Here is a 12,560-nt window from a genome sequence, read left to right on the forward strand (position 1 = left end):
GAGGAAGCTGTTTTTAGCTAAGCAAAGGACGCATACATTTGTTGCGAGAAGAAGGAACCCGGCGATTAATTTGCCAGACCACACAGGAACATTAAATGTCAGCAAACTTCTCAGCTGGACTGATGAAGGACTTTTAATACCCATTGAGGATACCGGAGATCATGGGAAACTATGATTTAAATGAAAGCAGTGATATATTTTTATTAAAAGAACATGTCTCTTCCCTTCAGTGGCGTAACTACAGGGTGGCAACTGCAACGGGGCCCCTCTCTCCAGCAGGCTCAGGCGACCCCTGCAACCACTTGTTCCTGTCTCCTTGTGCCGGTTCAAAACTGTTCCAGGTAATAATTATGAACCAGCATGGCGAGAAAGTAATTGAGCAATTTAGCAAAAAAAGGACAAATGATTTAACAATACACACTACCGAATAAACCCAAGTTTATTCATCAGTAAAAAATTGCCGACTGATAAATAGTTTTGTTTATTATATATTGCCACTTTTACAATCATGAAGATCCAACAAAGATTATGTTTGTCCTAAATTATTGTTTGTCTATGAGCATTTGTTTCAGTTGTGACGATTTCTATTTCGGAAATAGGTACAGATTCAATGAAAATGTCAGCAACACAGTTCTGGAACAAAAAAAACAAAAAACAAACAAAAAAAATGTCAGGAATTTGTACACATGGTAATGGAAAGAAATTGATATAATCATATCTGTACATGTTCTGTGATTCGTTCACTTGGATTGTTATTGTAACCACATGGGTTAGCTGAAGGTTGGGCATAAAATGTACTAAAATTTCAAATGTCATTTTTAATAAACACCAAGGCATACTTGGGGACTGTGAGGAACCCTCCATCACTGGGGCCACTGGAGAGGCCTGAGAGCCATCCTCCTCTGTACCAACTATGGGCCTTGGCTTTGTAAAGACTTCTGTATCTACCCCCAGAAGTATATCATCCCATCACTTGCTGAGGGGATTATCTCTGGCAGACAGCCAGGATCTGCAACCAGGGAGTGACTGCCATTGTTTCAGTGTAATGTCAGACCCCCCCACCCCATGGTGCATTAATGTGTTGCATAAGTCAGTCTCTCCCCCAGTTCCACCTCTACAGACATTTAACCCAGCCAAACCCTGGAACTGATTTCGGCCAGTAATAGATAGTGGAGGTTGGGACCCCATTGTATAGTTAATCCCTTTAAGGACCCTGTTGTCTCTGGGGGGCAGATTAAGGGGGCGGTTGTGTACCTATTGTATCTTGATTTATGTTAATGTGTGCTTTGCTGGCTATATCCAGCCATGTGTGTGGAAAATAAAGTAGTCTTCGTTTTGGTTTATACCCTACACTGAGTCTCGGCTAGTGACTGGGAAACCGGGGAAAGAGTCTGTTGTCCCAGGCTAAGGGAGCACAAGTCAGCGGAAGTAGTCAGTCAGGCTATCCAGCTCCGTGACAGGGACTCTCTGTACAGAGGAAATCAGAGCCTGTTATAGGGATTCTGGGTTTATGTTCAATCCCTGAACGAGCGTTACATCATGAAGGAATGTAGAGGAATCTGCGTTAAGCTGGGGGGGGTTGTTTTATTTTACATTATGTTCTCTCTAGGTTGACATGGAAAATAGGTGGACCCAAGTAAAGAGAGTGCTCCAGGGTGCCAAATTCCTTAACCTGGCCTTGATTTCTAGGTGTGCACCAAGGTATAAAAAAAAAAAAAAATCTTTTTTTCCCCTTCCCTTGAGGAGGGAAAAAAAGAATTTTCTTTTTATATATAACAACATTGCGTAATACAGGAAATGGTATGCCCATATATGGACACAGGAAACAAAAACAACAGCTGTGGACTATTGAGAGTTTGGACTGGATTTTAGTATAAAAAGGCAATATTGATGACGGAAGCTCATTGCTCTGGCTGAGGAAGTCATGGACTGACGAAACGCGTCCCAGTGAACGTATTGAGCACTTTGATCACAATTTATCTTATTTATTATAAGTGTTTATTATTTTTTTAAAAAAATGTAATTACTTGAAGTATTAATAAATTGTTTAAAAACTTTTAAATTAATACGAACATCTTGAGTGATTATTCTCAGAAAAGGGGCTAGGACACCGCCTTAAGATTGTCTATATGTGTCTTTTATGAGCCCAAATTGTTAATTTGGCTCTGAATACCGTGAGCAGACTGTGTATATGTTTTAACATTTTCATTTTATACAGTGATGTTTTTTGCACTTTGATTTCTCTCTTTGCCTTTTAGATTTCATACGATATCTGCATTTGAGAGACATTGATTGAAAACCGCTGACCGACCTATGCACGCTCGAATTTAAGTATTTTAAGCTTACTTTATAATCTATAGATTTGATATTTTATAAGCGCTGGGTTAGAGAAATACTCTTTTTTGCTGTTTTATAAATCAAATTTTACCTGGAAATCTATTTCCTTTGACAACATCCAGTGCTTAAGTTTACGTGAAGGAACTGGGACATCCAAATCAAAGATTTTTCTGTTATATCTAAAAATATAATATAAGAAGGAAAAACATGTTTTTTATCATACCACAGTGTTTGCTAAAACCTATTAGCCCTTTAAATCTCCTTGATTGACTGCAACTATGTTTATTTATTACATTTGAATGATGTTTTTGTTACATAAATAGTATACAGATATAATTAAAAATGCTTATTTTATAAAATAAATATAGGTGTAATGCCTCTATATGTTAAATGTTATCATTTCAGATTTTCACAAAACAACTTGCATATTTACATATTGTATAAGTTGTTTCGCCAGCACATGTAAATGCACGCAACTTTGCATTTTTAAAGGTAAAAAATAGCAAGTCTGTTTTTTCGCGAGCAAAAAGAGTCTAATAGATTTGTTCGATTATCATTTGTTGACAAAATCTGCAGTAGTTAGGAAGCAAGTACATATTTGGCAAGGAATGTTTTCTTTGGAATGCATATTAGATTTGTCACTTCAATGATAACTTCCTCATGATGACATGGAGGCATTTCCTGTTTTTACCTTTACCACCTGCTCATATTTTCATTTTTTTTCTTTTGTTATTACTACTATTTTACTCTTTCTTTACTGTTCCTTAACAAGCTTAACAACTTACCTTTTCAGTAAGTATATTACAGATATTCCAAAGCAAGTTGTTGAGAAAATAATAATGACAAGTAGAAGCCAAGTCTGAATGCCTTCGTTATCTGTAAAGGTAATATTGTACAGAATTCGTCAGATCTTGAATATATGTCGGAATACGTTTTAGAAGAGCTTTATTGAAGTAGAAGATTGATACATCATTGGTTTGTTAAATGACCACACCTAATAACTTTACATTAACAACTATAAGTCCCTACTGAGCTTCATATATATATATATATATATATATATATATATATATATATATATATATAAGTGAACAACAGTATAGCTTGGTAGGGTATTGCTGGATTTGATTTAAATTAGTTAAATTTTTTAAATATCACATAACTTGCAACAGTGTTATAAAGGAGTAGTAACATGTAGTCAACAAATTATCGCAAGCAATTCTGTGTGACTTTTTTTTTCCTTCAAAAAGTTCTTTTTTGACTATGTGGGACGGTGACAAGCTACTCTCCAAGGGTCTATTAAATTGCAATTTGCCAATTTATTTTCCAACATATATAATGGAACTTGCGGTATCAATGGTTGTTGTAGCCCACAAATGCCTCTGTCATGAAAACACAAATATCACTGTTACCCTTTTTGAAAGACATTTTTGGCAACCGTCCTTTCAATGTAGCTTCCATATTCTTACCAATCATATAGATGGGTTTATAGAATTAGTTATAGTGTGCTTTATATAAATATATACACACTGTATATGATCATCTATATATATCCAGCATGTCTCTTACCTTTCCCAATGTATATCATCTCACTCCATTCACCCCAAAATTTGCTCCTTCCACAGTATGTATTTCTTCTTCCTCTAATTTGTGCTGCATATTTCCTCCCTTTATCCAAATCAGAAAATATATATTCTGTGTTCGTGGTATTGATAACCTACAAATAACCATTAATATTTCTGTGATGTTGGCAAAATTTTAAAAACCCATTTGGCTCACACTGCATTAGAAGTCATTATATAGGGAATCTTGCAATCCAATACTAACATAAAAAAAACGCTCAATGCAGTAAGAGGATATTAGCGGATTAATTACCCCCCTGACTTTGTATGGCAGCCAGGGAGGGGCTACAGGGTAGGATAGGGGTAAAGAGCAAGTGGAACCAACTTGTAGGATTTCTCTGCAAGAAGCCCCTGGCAATCACTGGAGATCAGAAGTCTCAGAGACTTCCTCTTTTGAATCTTCACATTTTTTTATATACCTAAGCTGTGTTTATAGTATTATTATTTATTGTATTATATAGAACTATCATATTCCATAGCGCTGTACAATGGGTAGACAGGACATAAGTATTATATAACATAACAATTTGACTTACAGAAACAGGTGAGGTTTAGACAGGTCCAGGAGGTTGTGTTAAAACATTAGCCTACTACCACAAACAGAATCATCAATAATGAATCCACTTATGTAGTACACATTTTAACCTAAATAAATCCACTTACCAGCTGAACATGCTGCAGCAGTAGAGCTGCAGGTTACTATGCCTCTACTCCCTCCATGATTTTTTTTTTTTAGTTTTGGCTGCAGATCACTGGCTTTGCTTTCTGTACATGCGCTTGGCGGGGTCTTGTTAAACCCTCAAATGCTGGAGCTAGCTGGTGTTAAGAACTTGCTCATGCACACTTCAAAGCAGGACATGATTTTGATGAAAATCATGCAAATACAGACAAATGATTCTAATAAATCCCTTTATGCGTTTACTTGAAAAAAAGGTAAAATATTAGGTAACACAGTTATGATATGATGTCTAAAGTGTACCATTAAGCTATATAGTATGTCAATAACTATATATTTGCAGAATCATTTAACTACTTACTAAACATTTTGAGACTGTATCAATATTGAGATACAGCAACCTGATGTGAACATTTTTAGATGCAGACTATAAATAATGGCAATGTCATATATGTCTATATATTGTGCTAGCCAAATTGCTACCAAATGTATAGAAATGTTGTCTTTTTTTTCTTATCCAAACAACTTTGCTATATACTGTATTTGTAAAGAAGCACTGGTAATAGGTTGAAATTGGCCTCTTCATCATGGACGTCTGCAGAAGGAGGTAAGAGGGGACACATGTATTTTAAGAAATGTCACATAGACAAAAGTATTGGACAACTGGCCATTACACCAACAGGGACTTTAATGACAAAAGTCCCTGTTGGTCCAAAAGGTGTTCGATGGGGTTGAGGTCAGGGTTCTGTGGGGGCCAGTCAAGTTCTTCCACACCAAACTTATCCAACCATGTCTTAATGGACCTTGTGAAATGTGGCATAGTCATGCTGGAATATGAAAGGGCCTTCCCCAAACTGTTCCAACAAAGTTAGAAGCATAGCATCGTCAAGAATGTCTTGGTATGCTGAAGGTGACATAACTGTTGGTGTAATGGTCAGGTGTCCCAATTCTTTTGTCCAGATAGTGTATCTTTGTTTCTAGTTTCCTAATTGTAGTGCGTAGTAAATGTTACATGGTCAGATTTTTTATGTTGTGTGTGATTATGAATTCTAAAAAATACAAATATAGATCATAATGCATAAAAATATTTAAACATAAAAAATTATATATTACCCGAAATAACCGATCTTTCTTCACTTCCAAAAGCTGTATTTGATATTCAAAGCAATAGCTATTTAATTCACCTTCTACACTTAGAGGTTGCTTCCATTGCATTTTTGTAATCCCATTTTGAGACGACAGACAAATATTGTTTGGAGAATTCAGTATTTCTGTAATCAATTCATTTTTTCACATAAGTTTGAATTATCAAGACTTCAAGGAAAACTGTAAATAGATGAGCTATTATTGGGAGGCTGAATGTCCACAATAAAAAATATTGACAATTGAGACAAAGTCAGTGCCTTCCCGTTTTTATGTCTTTTAGTTTTATTGTTAGAAACATTTTATTGTTATGTATTCTAGACATGAATTCCACAGATGTGGACTAATTAGAGATCACCTGTGACTGATTAAATAAAAGGCAATGTGTAAAAGGGGATCAGCCTGGTGCAGAAGAGAGAACCCATTGTTACACCAGCTAGAAGAGCTGATGGACTGTGGAGTGGTTTCTCTCTACAGAGTTGTGTTTTGTTGTTGGTCTTTGATTTATTGAAAGGTGGAAAAGCCACTCATTTGGAGATAACCTGTTGCTGTGTATGGCAAGCGCTCAAGCAAGAGCAAAGACTTATTTTGTACTGACTTGTATCCACTGCTCTTTTTTTTCACCAACTAAACATTGAAACCTAGCTGGATATGTACTGGGTTTCAGTTACTCTAGAAAACTAGGGCATATAGTATTTAATATTCCCCCAAGTTCAATTTAGGGCTAAATGACTGTGCTTTTTGGTGATGTGCTCTCCCTTAATTGGAGGATCCGAGAGAGAACGTCACCGTGAGTGCCGTCATTTTGGTGGAAGTTCCCTTCGGGTTATGTCCGCAGAGATGGGGACGAAGATAGCAGATTGAAGATAGCTGATTAAACATAGCAGTTTGATGATAGAAGAGAAGGGAGAAGATAGAAGATATGGAATATGAAGCAGAAGCGAAAGTGGTCGGCAGAAGCTGAAGTGGTCAGCAAAGAAGGTAGGGAAACATTTACAGAGAGAGTGAGCATGTGAGAGAGTGAAATTGTGAGCTTTTCGCTTCATTTACATCCAATTCGTTTTGTGGGTTTTTATGAATTTACCAAAATTCTGAATCCGAATGGACGCAAGTCTAGGAAGAACTAGTGCTTCCTGAGCCAATTCAGGTGAATGAGGCCTATTGTCATAGTATTAATACTATACATGTCTTATGATGCCAAAAAAATAAAAACATTCTAAAGGTTTATGTTTTTTACAGGGCCAATAAAGCAATATCCATTTCCACACAGTACATTGGATTTCTCAAATGAAACTTACCTATGTTGGAGACAGTGAAGGCTCTCACTAACTGTCTTTCATAATTTGAAAGCTGGACCTTGATTCTATGTTTATTTTTCTTCCATGTACACACATGTTTCATATGACACCCAATATTTTTATTTTCTTGATTTTTTAAATAATGCTTACAATCCAAAAGATCAGATCCTGTTCTGGGCACACAAAAAAAACCCAAACAAGTAAAGTGCTGAGTTTGTTTCCAAATATCTTAAATACAATTATCGCAGATATAAACTTACCTTAAAGAAAAGAGGTACTGAGTATCATTTGGAGCATTTTGCTTTATGTCCCATGTACAGTTTAGACTGGTTATATTGTATATTTTGCATGACACATTGTGGATATACACTGAAATAAACAAAATACATACTATTTACTGTATAAATTCCATGTCTAAGACATGCACACAAAAACATAAGGTATATCACTTTTTGTTTCTTTATAAATGTTTACATTGACTACCTATGTTGCATATGCTTTTCATTTTAGATAGATTGTAACAGATATTTATTGGAGTAATATTATATTAGATTTTTATAATACATTTTATCATCCAAACTTTTTAAATACTTGCAAACAATATTGCAGTCATTTCAGATGCAATGCCCTTATGTCATCATAACAGAAATACAGGAAATATTGAAAATACATGGTTGATAATAACGTGTATTATAAAGTTACCTGGAGGCGCATTATAAGTAATTTCTGTCCAGTTGTTTTCTTTGGTGTGATTCTCATCACAAAGTATAGAATATACTCTCGCCACAAATCCAGAATGCAGGCCAAGTTTGATGGTTGCATGATTATCTTCCAGTTCTCTCTAAAAGTACAAAACATATGTTAATATGAAGTAATTATCACCAAGGCAAACATATAACTAATTTTTGCATATACATTTGCTTTACAGCGTTAACAAAACATATATTTATAACACACATCTTTGCACAAACAATATGGGCAAAGTGTGACATCAAGCATTGTATACAGAGTTTGAAATTGGTAAGTAGACTACCCATTATAGACCACAGGGTCCATTCACTAAACTGCAAATAGATGCAATTTGGCAAATATAAAATTCTCAAGGACCAGCTTGCATTACTTCTCACAGAAAACACTCTTACGCTTGAATGCAGGAGAGATAAGTGGGTACAACTTGAAAAAAGTGAGCAACTTGCAAATTCATTAACATGCAGACTGTAAATGTAACCTTGCAAGGTCTACAAGGTTACTCACAGCGCCCCTGTACAAACATATGAAAAGAAAGAAGAACAAAAAAAAGCCCTACCTACGCCCTACTTGAGTCCCCCAGGTTGAGGTCCATCCAAGCACCCCTTGCATCCTTCATTGACTTCAATGGACCCATTCAAGGTCACCATACAATTCTATGGACAACATTCAAGTCAATTCAGTAATAATTGCTAGGTTAAGACTCCAAAAAAACACACCACTAAAAAAATCTTCCTTCCATAAAATCAAGTATAATGAAAATATTAATTTTATGGATGCAATGTTCATTTATAGTAGAAGAGATATCCCTGTAGAAATTGGGCCATGAGGAAATCCATTATACACCGATCAGCTATAACAATATGACCACCTGCCTAATATTGTGTAGGTCCCCCTTTTGCTGCGAAAACAGCCCTGACCCATCGAGGCATGGACTCCATTAGACCTCTGAACGTGTGCTGTGGTATCTGGCACCAAGATGTTTGCAGATGATCCTTTATTAAGTCCTGTAAATTGCGAGGTGGGGCTTCCATAAATCACCCATGTGATGTAAAAGAAAACGTGATTCATCAGACCAGGCTACCTCCTTCCATTGCTCCGTGGTCCAGTTCTTATGCTCACTTGCCCATTGTAGTCACTTTCAGCAGTGGACAGGGGTCAGAATGTGCACCCTCACTGGTCTGTGGCTACGCGATACACTGTGTGTTCTGACACCTTTCTATCAGAACCAGCATTAACTTTTTTCAATAATATTAGCTACAGTAGCTTGTCTGTTGGATTTGACCACACAGGCCTGCCTTCCCCCCCCCTCCGAGCATCAATGAGCCCTGGCTGCCCATGACTCTGTTGCCGGTTCACTGCTTTTCCTTCTTTGGACCACTTTTGGTAGGTACTGACCGCTGTAGACCAGGAATACCCCACAAGAGCTGCAGTTTTGGTTATGCTATGACCCAGTCGTCCAGCCATCACAATTTGGCCCTTGTCAAAGTCGCTTAGATCCTTTGAGAACAAAATGTTTACTTGCTGCCTAAAATACCCCACCCACTGACAGGTGCTATGATAACAAGATTATCTATCAGTGTTATTTACTTCACCTGTCAGTGGTCATAATGTTATGGCTGATCGGTGTATAAGGAACCCTGGCTTTGCGTGTCTTGGTTTTTAAATATAATTTAGCATTCATTAAAAAGAAAAAAAAAGAAAAGACGATGATTACCTCTTTGAATGGTTTTTCTTCATCCAGGTATTTATAATGCAAAACATAACAATGCTTAGGCTCCTCTGTAGACAATTCAAGCTTAACTGAGTGTGAGCTAACACCAGCAATTGTAACGTTGGGTGGTTTAAGGAGATCTGTAAATAGGTTAATAATGTTAAAATGTCAGTGAAATATAAACAATACAACAATGAAGTAGATATGCAAACATCATTTATATAAAGTTAATTATTTCCCTGATGGTTATTTTAGGCACAATATTTTTTTTTAGTGGTGTTATTTATATCACACATTAAACATTTTATTTGGATTTTGGTGTAATTAATCTGGGACAATCCTGATCTGTTAAGAAATGCATATTTGAGAAGTGTGTCTTTTGCCAGGGGAGTATTAGATTACACATAGGTAAATGCTGCTAAATCTTGCATGCATTAATATACACTACTGATTATCTGATATTACCGGCACCTTGTGGCATGACAAAGCACGCCCATGAGTTGATCTACAGGTAACCCTTAGGTTATATACATCCATTTAAGCCCATGTGAAAATAGAAAAATGAAAAGATTTTGGCTGAAATGATCTTTAAAATCTGGAGAAGATGCTGCTATTAGCAATAACTATAGATATCGTAGATTGTGGAACAATTTATAAAACAATTGTTCATATATTTACAATATACTCTATGTACGATACTCAATACAGTAATTGTAGGAAGAATGAAACATAACCTGAATAAGACAATGCGTAGAAATATGCAGAATTTGCTCATATGAATACAAATAAATTAGAAATATTAGTGAAATATTATTATTGATAATTAAAGAAATGTAATGAAAATGAGCGTAATCAAAATATCAAACGAACACAATTAATTCATATCAATTCGAACAGAGTACCATTTTGAACAATGCTTCTAGCTCCCATAGAAATACATCCAATATATCATAAAACAAACAGATAAAGAAAAAATCATACACCTATCATATACATTAATGTGCATATGATGGCTGGAGTGGCCCGTTAATGTCCCAGACAGCCTCACAAAAGAAGAATAAGTGTTCAGGTATTTTGCATGTGTTTTAATATGTATTCGTTAAAAATAAAAAAAATGAAAACTTACCTTATAGTGAAGCTGCAGCTTCCTACCTCCTGTGTGGTCCAAAAATTCAAGCTATGACAGGAAAGAGCTACTATTGAAATCAATGGGAGGGTCTCATTGGACTCGCTGTGATGTTCTCTGAGCCAATGTACAATTACAACCATAGACATTTCAAAAATAATACTAAACATAATAAAACCGCAATATACTACAGTAGAAATACTTACAATGTATTTTATCATCTACTAGAGTTACGGGGGCACATAGCTCCATAATAGTAAGTGAAATTAAAAATAGTGCTTTTTCACTTTTCATCATGCAGCCTTGTTCCTATAAAGACACACACGTGATTTTTCACAAAACTTCCCATGACATATTGATTTAAAACATAGGGTGAGATTCTATTTTCCTTAATACAGCTGTGACAGGATACTTTCAAAATGTTCTCTTATTGAGAAATATTTTCAGTTCCTCATCACTCATTTTCTACCATATACTTTATTTAAATATGTTTCAAGAAACACGAGCAATCCTATCCACGAGTACCTATAGGAGCAGTCATACATGGTGCAGCTATATTTGATTCTATACATGTCAATCATTTTTTTCTACGTTGATGCATGTATGTGCTACAATTCCTCATGGCAGCCATAGAAACTTACGTAGAAACTAACAAAACTAGAATAATTTTAAGTGAAAGTCCTCACTTTAATAAGTTATCGCCTTAGTAAATACATCTTTACCTTATACAACTCCTTTAATGCAGATACTTTTACTCTGTAGTGTTACGAAGCTATAACAATGGACTTTAACTTCTTTCGTCATGATACTGGGGAAATAAAAGACTTACCCGTTGAATAAAATGATATATATAAAGTACAGTCACATTTTAGAAATGCCCCGTTGGTCTTCTGATTAGTGACATTAAGAAGTAAGTGTCTTGTGTACTCCTTCCAGAAAGGTATCTAGCTCATAATGTGTTGGAACTGTGATGTCTTTCAGGCTGTGTGTGTGCAATTTAAAGCAATGACAAATTCACACAAAAAAAGGAAGTTAACAAAAAAAGGAAGTTAACAAAAAAAAAGGAAGTGTGTCCACCACCAAGCGGGAAAATGTTAGGATATTATAAATCATGGCTTGTCTGATTATTACAAGCTCTGATAGTAACCACACATCATCAGTTTTCTAAAATAACCACGTCCTGGACATGAATTAATTATTAGTTAATTGTCAGCAATAAAAGCCTATTTACCATAAAGTAAAAAATACCTACTAATGTATTTTCCATGTCTCTTTTAGCACATGGCGCTTAACCTAATTTATTTACAATTTTTTAGCATAATTAATTTATTTATCTATTCAATTTATTTTACTTAATTAAAGGCACTTTAATGCATATGATACATGAGACGTCTCTTTTAAATTTATGTGGTGACCCCTGTGTGCAAGCATGGAAAGAACTCTGATATCTGGAGCTGCAGCTTCTCTATAAGAAACTGGTTTTTATTTTACATGTGAAAGAATGTATATTAAACTACTTAACAACCGGAGAATATAATTTCAACAAACTATCAAAATCCTTATTCACAATCAAAATAGCTGTAGGTCAATTCCTGTTGTCTGCAACTAGAAAGCTTTAGATATGCAGACATTTTGTTTGTTTTAGCAAAAAGGAGAGAAAAGGACATTTTCTGGTATTTTTATAATAAATACACCATCAACAAAGTGCTCTGTGAAGCTACTGAAACTATTTTTCAGTAGGAGAGAAAGTCCAATTAACCTCAAGAAATAACATAAACATATGTCAGCGATTTAACGTAAATTCATGTTTGAGTAACAAAAGGGACCAAGTTATGTCAAGTAGACAGTTGAGTTTCATAGAAACGTAAATTGACAGCAGATAAGAATCATTTGAGCG

General features: G+C 35.4%; 1 protein-coding gene across 1 annotated transcript; it reads right to left on the reverse strand.

Moving 5' to 3' along the window:
- Positions 1 to 433: 433 nt before the first annotated feature.
- On the reverse strand, positions 434 to 11,603 carry LOC128474925 (interleukin-5 receptor subunit alpha-like). Its single transcript, XM_053457351.1, has 11 exons — positions 11,493 to 11,603; positions 10,870 to 10,972; positions 9,541 to 9,677; positions 7,779 to 7,917; positions 7,337 to 7,445; positions 7,077 to 7,249; positions 5,749 to 5,906; positions 3,907 to 4,054; positions 3,123 to 3,213; positions 2,429 to 2,516; positions 434 to 633 (listed from the first exon to the last, which is right to left on the reverse strand). Exons 2-11 carry the CDS (start codon positions 10,958 to 10,960, stop codon positions 538 to 540), a joined length of 1,230 nt encoding a protein of 409 aa, XP_053313326.1. The 5' UTR covers positions 10,961 to 10,972; positions 11,493 to 11,603; the 3' UTR covers positions 434 to 537.
- Positions 11,604 to 12,560: the final 957 nt, after the last annotated feature.

Source organism: Spea bombifrons, chromosome 2 (assembly GCF_027358695.1).
Source record: "Spea bombifrons isolate aSpeBom1 chromosome 2, aSpeBom1.2.pri, whole genome shotgun sequence".
NCBI lineage: Eukaryota > Metazoa > Chordata > Amphibia > Anura > Pelobatidae > Spea > Spea bombifrons.